The sequence below is a fragment of the Gadus morhua genome, chromosome 14 (genome assembly GCF_902167405.1).
Source record: "Gadus morhua chromosome 14, gadMor3.0, whole genome shotgun sequence".
In the NCBI taxonomy this organism is placed as follows: Eukaryota; Metazoa; Chordata; class Actinopteri; order Gadiformes; family Gadidae; genus Gadus; species Gadus morhua.
Window position 1 is genome coordinate 22,035,206 of NC_044061.1, and position 9,656 is coordinate 22,044,861.

A 9,656-nucleotide genomic window follows, 5' to 3' on the forward strand; every position below is an offset into this window, starting at 1 on the left:
TTGTTGGCTGTGTGACACTACAAGGCAGGCTATCCCCTTCCTGTACCTTTAACATTAATATTGTTGATTGATTTATATTCCTTGGTGGCAGATTTTCCACAAATAAAGGTGGTAGATAGTATATAAGTGGAGCCCAACCAGGCTGGGGTTTTAAGGCCAATCACATGCCCCAATTGTATGCATGATGTGTGCAACAGTATGTTCGTTGTAAATATAGCTGGAGTAGGCCTACTACAAGCAAAAAAGTAAAGGTACCGGTATGCGATTTGGAACGCACTCTTTATTCAACCCACCTGTCTGTGGGAGGGAGTGTTTTTTTCGCCATAGTTGCCGCCAAAGAGAACGAAATTGAGATTTGCCACTTCGAGTTGTAAATTGTATTTCATTTATATTTATTTTTTATTTTCTTCACATAATTATGTTAATGCGATTTAGCACTTTTTTTTATTGTGTAAAGTATTGTATATTATAATTATGTCTAACATAGTTATATGTAATATAATTGTATTATTTTATATAAATGGAGCGGCCTGCACTGTGGAGAGTTGCGGAGTTGCCGCCTGGTGGCTCTGTATCATCGACGATGACTGCAACATCCCCTGTAGTCTCCTAACGAGCAGCAAGGCGTAACTGGTACCCGCGCCACCTCTTTGGACGGATGCGTAAAAAAGGATGTTTTTCTTTGACGAAAGGGAGCGTCCAATATATAACAAGATTTATTCATTTTTCCGTTTGAAGAATCCGATATTTGACCAGTTATTTTCAGACGCCTTTATCAACGTCACATCATTTTCTGTGAGATAAAAGGATGCTAGTCTGAACGAATTTCCGATGTGATGCATTTCTGTGATGGAAAAATCACTCAACTAGAATGGGTAACAAGCAAACAACGTTTACCGATGAACAGTTCGAAGCCTATCAGGTGAGATCCTGTCGTTTGTTCCTTAGTGTTATTAGGCTCTACAGAGACGTTCATCTTCTAGGCGCTTCCCCGGGAATCATAAAAATATACATTGGCTTTAGAGTTTACCGTGAAACAAATCAATATCACTTATTAAAAGCATGGGGGCATGTTTTCTTTAACAGTTTATCCCTCGTTGATTGTGTCGACTACTCTATCTTGTCTGATAAATATAGGCCTATAATATAACGTCATATAATATTAGCATTCTCTTCATTCAAGCAATCTTGAAAACCTTGTTTGTCTTTCCTGTTGCTGTTTATTGAGGAAAGCAAATCAACTTGAATATCATCTATCTGTACACTGATCAGCTGGAATATCGTTTATATGTTCCCTGATCAACTGGAATATCATCTATATGTACACTGATCAACTGGAATATCATTTATATGTTCCCTGATCAACTGGAATATCATCTATATCTGCACTGGCCTCCATTCTACTTCCTCTGGTGTATTTATCCTCCTAGTCTGACTGGACTGCTCTTGTATTTGCAGGACTGCACTTTCTTTCCCCGAAAAGAGATCCTACGGTGAGTTGGCATTGTATGTTTATGTACTATATAATAATAATAATAATAATAATAATAATAATAATAATAATAATAATAATAATAATAATAATAACAATAATAAAAAATATATGATTGTGATTATTATTATTAAACTTGCCCATCCCTGGAGCTAGTTTTGTGTTGTTTCTTTATGTACGTATGCATGATGTACGTATGTATTTTTGCAGTGCCACACACAGTAATGGTTGTCCTTGTGGCTCCAGGCCTACCAGCTTACCCTAACTATCGGGTAAGGTAGGCATTCCGTATCAGTGGTCGAAACACAAACGATGTATGAACTATTAAACCGGCGACATGGAACTCTCAAACGTCAAACCCTGACATAGAAGAACTGCTCTTGTTGCTGTGGGTCAGACGCGCTTTGAAGTTGTTGAGTGACACCAGGCTCCTGGAAGAAGGGGACGGCCCTCTAAAGAGGATGGACAGGGTTACACCTTCCTCTGGAAAGGACACGTCAACCTTGTGGTGGGAAGCAGAGGAACAGAAAGAGGCCATGCCTGCCCAACCATCACTAAGCTCAGCATGTCCTCCTGCAATGAGACCTTTGGCTCCCATATTTGAAACCCACTGTTGTCTCAGAAGTGGACGTTATCTTTGGACTACAATGGATTACTGCAAGCAGCAATCGAGTGTGTGCGCGTACGTGTGCGTGCGTGTGTAAGGTTACATAAGAAATAATCATGCCCGCCCATTCGTGACTTTCCAATGAGTGTAGATGTGCTCTCCTGACCCCATAACGTCGGTGTCATCACCACTGTTCGCCCTCATGCTCTCTCCCTCTTGCTAACCTTCTCTATCATCCGTCCGATCTCAGAATGAACACTGCACAGCGAGAAGAGAACAGTCTGCCCTCTGCCCTGCGTTTCCCCGCCGCCCTTCGTCCCCTTCTCCCCCTCCTGCTCCCATTATCCCCTGCCCTCCCCAGCAACCCCCTCTCCCTCCTGCGCTCCCCATATCTTCCCTGCTCACTGTCCCCTGCACCCCCACAGAAACCCCCCCCCCCCCCCTCTCCCCGTCTCTATACTGCCCGAGGACCCCCTCTCCCCGGCCCCCCCTGCTCTCAGCACCCCTTACACTCTCTCTTGCTCTACCTTCTCCTGGAGCATCTCGAAGGGCATGTATCGCTAGCCTCTGCCGTTATTTTCGCTGGTCTCAGTATTCTAAAGCCATTAAAACCCTGTAGGGTTGCCAGTGCACGTCCAATCAGAATTATGGGATGAGCTCACCCCAGCTGCCAAGGGAAAGCTGTACGGGTGCGGGATGTTGGACGGATCTTTGTTTCAGCAGTCCGCAATTTGTTTAGTTTAAGTGTGCAGGACACTGGTTGTTCTTAATGCAAGACTGAATAAGATTTACGCCTGCAGATTGCTTCATTAATGAATGATGTTCGGCTGGTATTCTGTTGGCCCAAGTCTTCGTCATATTCTATTCATTAAGAAGCCCTTTCACTCCTTTTCAATTGCCATTCTGGATCCGAGCTTCATGTTCTATACCAAATCATCAACCCAGTGTAAGCAGTTTTTAGTCTCTTTTTACTTCGCTGCCTTTTGCATGCGGGTAATTATATGATGCTCCCATGTAAGCCGCTCCACCTTTAGAGGGAGATATATCACTGCCAGCCAGATGTGTCTCTGGGCTTCAATAGGACCGATGGCTTAGGGCGTCCATCATGATCAGCCTATCAGGTTGTAAGCTTGCTTGATTAGCTAATCGCACTCTCACCTGGTGGCATGTCATTGGACCTTTATGCAGGGAAATACGGGTTATTTTCCAGTAGCGCCTGCATCGGCGTACAAAAACTATGCATCCATTATTTCTCCCAGAACAGCATCGGTCTGTACCTCATCAGACATCCTCGAGTTTGAGGGCTGAAACCAAATCTGCCACTTTGGTCCACTGGACCAAAGTACTGGTGTAATCATCTCATTGAGGTAAACTGGTAATGAAGACTGTAGAGATATGGGACCATATCTTAGCATAGGTAGTGGAACGTAGCGGTAGAGCGGGTTGACTGGTAACCGGAAGAGTGCTAGGTCGATCCCCGGCTCCTTCTAGCTGAATGAAGAGGTGTCCCTGAGCAAGAAACCTTACCCTGACTGCATCCTGACGAGCCGGTTGTTGTCGCCCTGCTTGGTTGACTCCGCCATCGGTGTGTGAATGTGTGAATGAATGGTTGGAAGTCGTTTTGGATTAAAGCGTAAGCAAAATCCCCTAAATGTAAATGTAGCGGACAGAGCAGGTAGCGGACAATGGAGGCTGGATGGTAACTGGCAGGATTCTTGCTCTGGGTGCACGATGGGCAGGGGGAGAAGAATGAGCTGACGTCTGAAGACAGATTCATCAACCTAAAGTGGTGGTCAGAGGGCTTCGAAACGTGAGCTGTGCTGAAGCGTTGCTTTTTCTCCTCAAATGCAAGCTCTGCCTCACCGAATGATTTCCTGGTGAGTGCCTTTATGGGGGCCGCAATGAAGCGCGTGCCTCTGAGGAGGCAGCGGTAAAAGCTGGTGCATCCCATGAAAGGATTTAATGGAAAAGGCATTTGGTTAAAGGTCAGCGGAGTGAGTGTGAGTGTGTGTAATTGGGTATTGCAGGTACGACATTAGCTATATCTCAACGCCAAACGGTGTGCAATTGAACAGTGTTAAATAAACGTTTGATATATCCTGTAGAGAAAGAATGTTTAAGACCCTCGTTTGGACTGCTTTACATTAGCCTTATTACACCATGTTGATCTCGCCAGTGTCCATTCGCCTTTTTCCTGCCGATCAGCATGGCCTCGAGCAAGTTGAAAGCGTCTTACACAATAAAAAAAACGGTTAAATAAGCTCTCCAGGAGGGAGTTGGAATAGTGCATTCTCAAATGGTACATAACTGTTTGCTTTAAAGCATTTGGGTTTGGACTTGGACACCTGTGTGGCAGCCTGAGAACGTTAACCTGAGTGCATTGATGGCCCAATGGAACACAACCATGCAGCCTCACCAAGCCCCAGAGCCTATTCAGTCTCGAGACGGGCCCGCTGAGGCCGCCTTAACCAGCCCTCAACACCGCACACTCCACAATGATGAGTAAGGAACATTGCAGTCTGCCGCAAAGAAATGCAATAAATGCTGGCATCCAAGGAGAGTGGAGAAATCTATGGAGCAACCAAAACAGGTTTAACCGATATAAAGATGAATAGAAATCTGCAGGGATGGCTTTTCTCAGTAGACCATATGTTTTTGGTTGACCTCCAATCAAATTGAACAAGGGCAAAGAGAGCCAGAGGGTTACTCAGTTATTCAAATCTGATTGGCTGGTGTTTAAGTTAAGGCCATGCCCATATTTGAAAATGGATTGCCTCGCAGCCAAGGCCAGAATGATATTCATTGCTAAATGCATGAATGAATGAATGAATGAATGAATGAATGAATGAATGAGTGCCTGAATAGTCACACAGGGCTAGCTTAACAACACTTTCATGAACTGCAACAAACCCGTAACAAAAAGTGTAAATGGCTGAAATCGATGTTCTTTTTACGTCCAACACCCAATATAGCTCCGCCCACTTTGCAACTATATATTGGTTGGGCAGCAACATTACAACCACACACCCCCCTCCACCTGCTAGACAAAGCTGCAGCTGAGCCAGACTAGATTTTATGGCACTATGATGAGAAATAATGAAGGCAGGGCTGGGCTGAGTGCCAGGACGATAAGGCTAATTTGCAGTGAGTCTGAGTTGCAGACCCACAGGTAGAATGTTGTCCTCCTCGGTAGGCGAGTTCCCGGAGACGAGGCTACAGTTGCTTTACCTCTCCAGACACCTGCCGTGGACGAAGGAATAGATTTGACCTTTGTTGTACTTATTTGTTTAGTTTTCATTCACATTTGGTTTTTCTTCACTTTTGGTCATTCAATTACTTATTTTAGTTATTTTAGCATAGACTGAGATATCTGCAAGTATACCTTTTCTTGTATTAGCCAGATTCAGATAAGTTGTTAAATTCCAAATTCATCATTACATTGTGCAAAAGGGGAGCACACTGGGTAAGCATTTGCTTTCCCCTAGCCGCTTCCATTGACCATTGAGTAACAGTAGCCCAGCTCCTGTTCATATGAGGGAAATACAGAGGGTATTTGGACAAAGAAAACATGCCTGAAGACAGGCTGAAAACAACCTAAATATCCCCTGGCGTATCCCTTTAATATGTGTGTGTCTGTGTGTTTGTGCGTGTATGTGTGTGTTACAGGTTACATGGTCGATACCGTGAGCTGGCTCCACATTTAGTGCCCTTGGATTATACCAACAACCCGGACATCAAGCTGCCCCTCTCGCTTCTCGTCAGCATGCCTGAGCTGAAGGTACTGCTGGGAGATTGGGCCTTAGATAGGAGATCACCTCCCACCCCATATTCAAGTCAAGAAAAATGTTGTGTGATCGCAGTGCAAGGAGAGATTCTTTCTCTACATTCAATCTGGATTGATGAGAAATATGTTCTACTGGTCAAAGACATTGCTAACTTTTATCAAACAGGATTCGTTGCATTATCCAAAGCAAAGATAACTGGTACTCGGTCACTATGTTAACATTGGTTGCGGTACACAAACCTGTATGTGTGTGCATATCAAGTAGGGATCTCTGCCTACAGCTAAACAGGCTTAGACAGTTGTGATCAGGATGTGCCATTTGTGCAAACAGATTCTTTTTTTTAACAAATCTAAATTAAAAAACGATGGAGAATATAGTTATTTTGTCTCATATAAACAGGGCCAGTCTTGCCAATGAAACACAGGGACCTTTATGATATCTCCAAGGGTGACTCAAAGAAGATAAGCTTCTGCGAGATGACACTTAATAGTGGTTTCTTGTTCAATGATTAGTGCTTGCATAATAATGTGTATTTGTGCTTGTGTGCATGATTTAGAAAGACTGACAGAATGCGTTTATGTGCACTCATTTTTTTAGATAATGTATACTCTAACCTTAGTATTAACAGCATTGTCATATTTATCTTGTTTAGTACTGTTTCAGACATATTGTTCCATATTGCTCTGTCACTGGTAGGAAAATCCCTTCAGAGACCGGATAGTGCAGACTTTCTCTGAGGACGGCCAGGGGGATCTGAGTTTCAACGACTTTGTCGACATGTTCTCGGCACTGTGTGAGTCGTCCTCGAGGGAACTCAAGACGAGATACGCCTTCAAGATATATGGTAATCAAAGTGGTTGTGCCTGTGTGTGTTCAGTGATGCAACACTTTAACGGGGAATGATGCATCACCTCAACTTGTGTAAAATGTCATCTCCAATTAGATTATGACCTTATAAAAAACAAATGCCATTACAGCTGAACATAACTGACGTTATTGGGTTCAGTGGGTTTCGGCAGAAACGTTTTGTGCAGAAGCCAAGGGTGTGGCTGATGGGTTTCTACTTGTTGTGGCCCAGATTTCAACAGGGACAACTTCATCTGTAAGGAGGACCTGGAGAAGACCATTAACAAGCTGACCAAAGGGGAGCTGACCCCGGAGGAGGTCACCCTGGTCTGTGACAAGGCCATCGAGGAGGCGGACCTTGACGGGGACAGCAAGCTCTCCTTTGCTGACTTTGAGAACATGATCTCCAAAGCTCCTGATTTCCTGAGGTACAGAGAGAGGGCTTGTCCGGTTGATGAGAGATGGGAAGAGCAATGCAAATATATGGTTACAGATAGATTCAATTAATTGAATGTAGAATAGTATATGTGTGTGTGTATAGTGTGAATAAGTAAAGCCATAACTTTAGATACTAGCCTTTATGTCTGTGCGTGCATATACACACACATTAATATCAGATGCACAAACACACACGCACACGCACACACATACAGACACACACACACACATACACAGACACACACACGGGCCACAGAAACCAATAAAGTGCTTGCAGGATCAAAGTGTTTTTTCCTGCCAGGACAGACAATTCATCACCACACTGTATATGGTTTCATTACTCTGCCTAAACCATGAACAAACAATCCTGCAGTAAAACTGAATGTCGCTCTATTTCTGAGACGCTTGATTTGGCCGCCCGTTGGATGTAACCATAAATCCATCCATCACTCGGGAAAAATCATTCCGGACTCTCCAGCAATACTTCGACCTCTTCTCCCGGCTGAGGTCGGAGAAGAGATACTGTTTTGGTGAGGCGAATACCGAGAGGCTCAGGAAATACACCGTACGGTTCCTAAATGAGCCGCACACCCCAACCCCCAGCATGGTCTCAACAGGCTCCCGTCAGTAACACTGCCTCTATGTTGAATACTGCACCGTCACCTTAACCATATCCTACTACATACTGCACTGTACATTCAATACTGTTTTTTGGACTGTATCATCTGTATACGTTTAACTTGATATACCCAGATGTGATTAAAATTGTATTTTGTTTTGCTCTATTTTCAATTTATTTATATACATGCCAGGGATTTTATACTATATATATTAGTATTATATAATTGTGTATTTTATCCTGGTTTGTCCAAGCACAGTCAAAGGAGCAGGCTACGCGAGCATTTCACTGCTAGGTGTACATGTATGACTTTGTATTTGACAAATATAACTTTAACCTTAGCTTAGCAGCCCTGGAGACAGGGTTCAGAACCAGGGACGTTAATCACTGATAGTGTAACTATATCGAGGGTCTGTAATAAATAGTGTTGCCATGATTTTATCAAATGAGCCCTGATAGGTAGCCAGCAAATATTATCGATGTTCCAATTGTGACAAAGCCGGAAAAGACTTGGGTGGTTGGATGCTATGATGAATGAAACAACATCTTTCTGGCTGTAAATTGGCCTACAGCTAGGCTGAGGGGATCGAACCTAAAAACAATAATCTGGGAGTTGAACACTCTAGAACCTCCAATATATATTCCCTGGTATGTTCTGCCCTGTCAGACTCTGGTTACGTAACATGGTCAACATAGGATTTATGTTGTCTGTAGCAGTAATTCATCTTGTCTGTCTTTTTGCTCCAGCACATTCCATGTACGAATCTGAGGGGCGGTCTCATGGAACCATGGAGTCTTGTTGAAGTCTGGCTCAGATCCCTGGGCTGGTGTGCGTCCTTATGGCCTCGGAATCAGTGATTTCAGAGAGAGAGATGCTTCGATGGGGCCTCAGTCTCAACCACACGCCTGTGCCCGGCCTTCCCAGTGCCGAGCCCAGCCATGGGCCTTCAGTGGACATCAGGAGGAGGAGCTGGATAGCAGGGGACTGGAGTGTCCTGTAGCTGTTGGATACAGAGCTAGCTAGGTCTACCTGTACGCCTTCTCTTTCTTCAAGAAGCACAGGCGTTTCTTGCCAATCTACGCTGTACTTAAAGGGATGACCATGACTTTTTATCTTTAAAAGGAGATATTCACTACTTGCATGGTTCTTCTCTTTATTATTAACCAAGCAAACCATGCTACTTCATTGTGGGATAATTTTGTTATAAGAGAGGATTTTTTCTCTGCACCATAGCAGATAGCTTTTTTGTTTTGTGTATCAACATTCAAAATGTAAATGTTCTGCTCCTTTGATGTACTGCTTGGAGGAGGAGTTACCAGGTGGACGTGACAAAGAGGAACCACAAACAGGGCTTATGTGACTCATGTGCTTTTCTATATTCAAAAAGCACACTTTAGTACTAAGGGCAAAACCGTCAAGCTATGCAATCGTTCATTATGAAGTGCATGGATGCATTGTAAATTGCTTCTAGATGTTATCGTTATTCCCCATTTTGTGAAATGTACCAATGCACAATGACAATCATACTTAACTGGTGTTCAGTTGATGGAAGGGCTCTGTTGTCTGCTGTAAAATCGTATGCTTTGAACATTTGTTCCTTTTCTGTATGATAGGGCTAATAGGCTAGATTTGAAATAAACAATTTGTCTGTGTTTTTGCTCCATGCTTTACTCATTGTTTTTCCTAACCTATTGAAATGATTGCATCTCACAGCATTGACGTGCAACATGAACACTCTACCTTCACATTTTAAGAATGGCAACAATACCCCTATTAGCAAAGTGTAATCATCAGCTTGGTAGTTTATCTCAAGCCCTGTTAAATATTTCTAAAGCAGAGCTAGGATTCTTCTTGGCACCCTCTAAATT

At 43.4% G+C, this 9,656-nt stretch overlaps 1 protein-coding gene across 1 annotated transcript; it reads left to right on the forward strand.

Moving 5' to 3' along the window:
* Positions 1–593: 593 nt before the first annotated feature.
* LOC115558865 (calcium and integrin-binding family member 2) lies at positions 594–9,453 on the forward strand. Its single transcript, XM_030377387.1, has 6 exons — positions 594–922; positions 1,459–1,493; positions 5,766–5,877; positions 6,581–6,728; positions 6,963–7,158; positions 8,535–9,453. Exons 1-6 carry the CDS (start codon positions 872–874, stop codon positions 8,554–8,556), a joined length of 564 nt encoding a protein of 187 aa, XP_030233247.1. The 5' UTR covers positions 594–871; the 3' UTR covers positions 8,557–9,453.
* The last annotated feature ends 203 nt before the right edge of the window (positions 9,454–9,656 follow it).

Coding starts and splice junctions, on each gene's coding strand:
- LOC115558865 (XM_030377387.1), top strand. CDS start 872: ATGGGTAACAAGCAAACAACGTTTACCGATGAACAGTTCGAAGCCTAT. Junction 5,878..6,580: donor TCAGCATGCCTGAGCTGAAG/GTACTGCTGGGA, acceptor TGTCACTGGTAG/GAAAATCCCTTCAGAGACCG. Junction 6,729..6,962: donor ATACGCCTTCAAGATATATG/GTAATCAAAGTG, acceptor GTTGTGGCCCAG/ATTTCAACAGGGACAACTTC.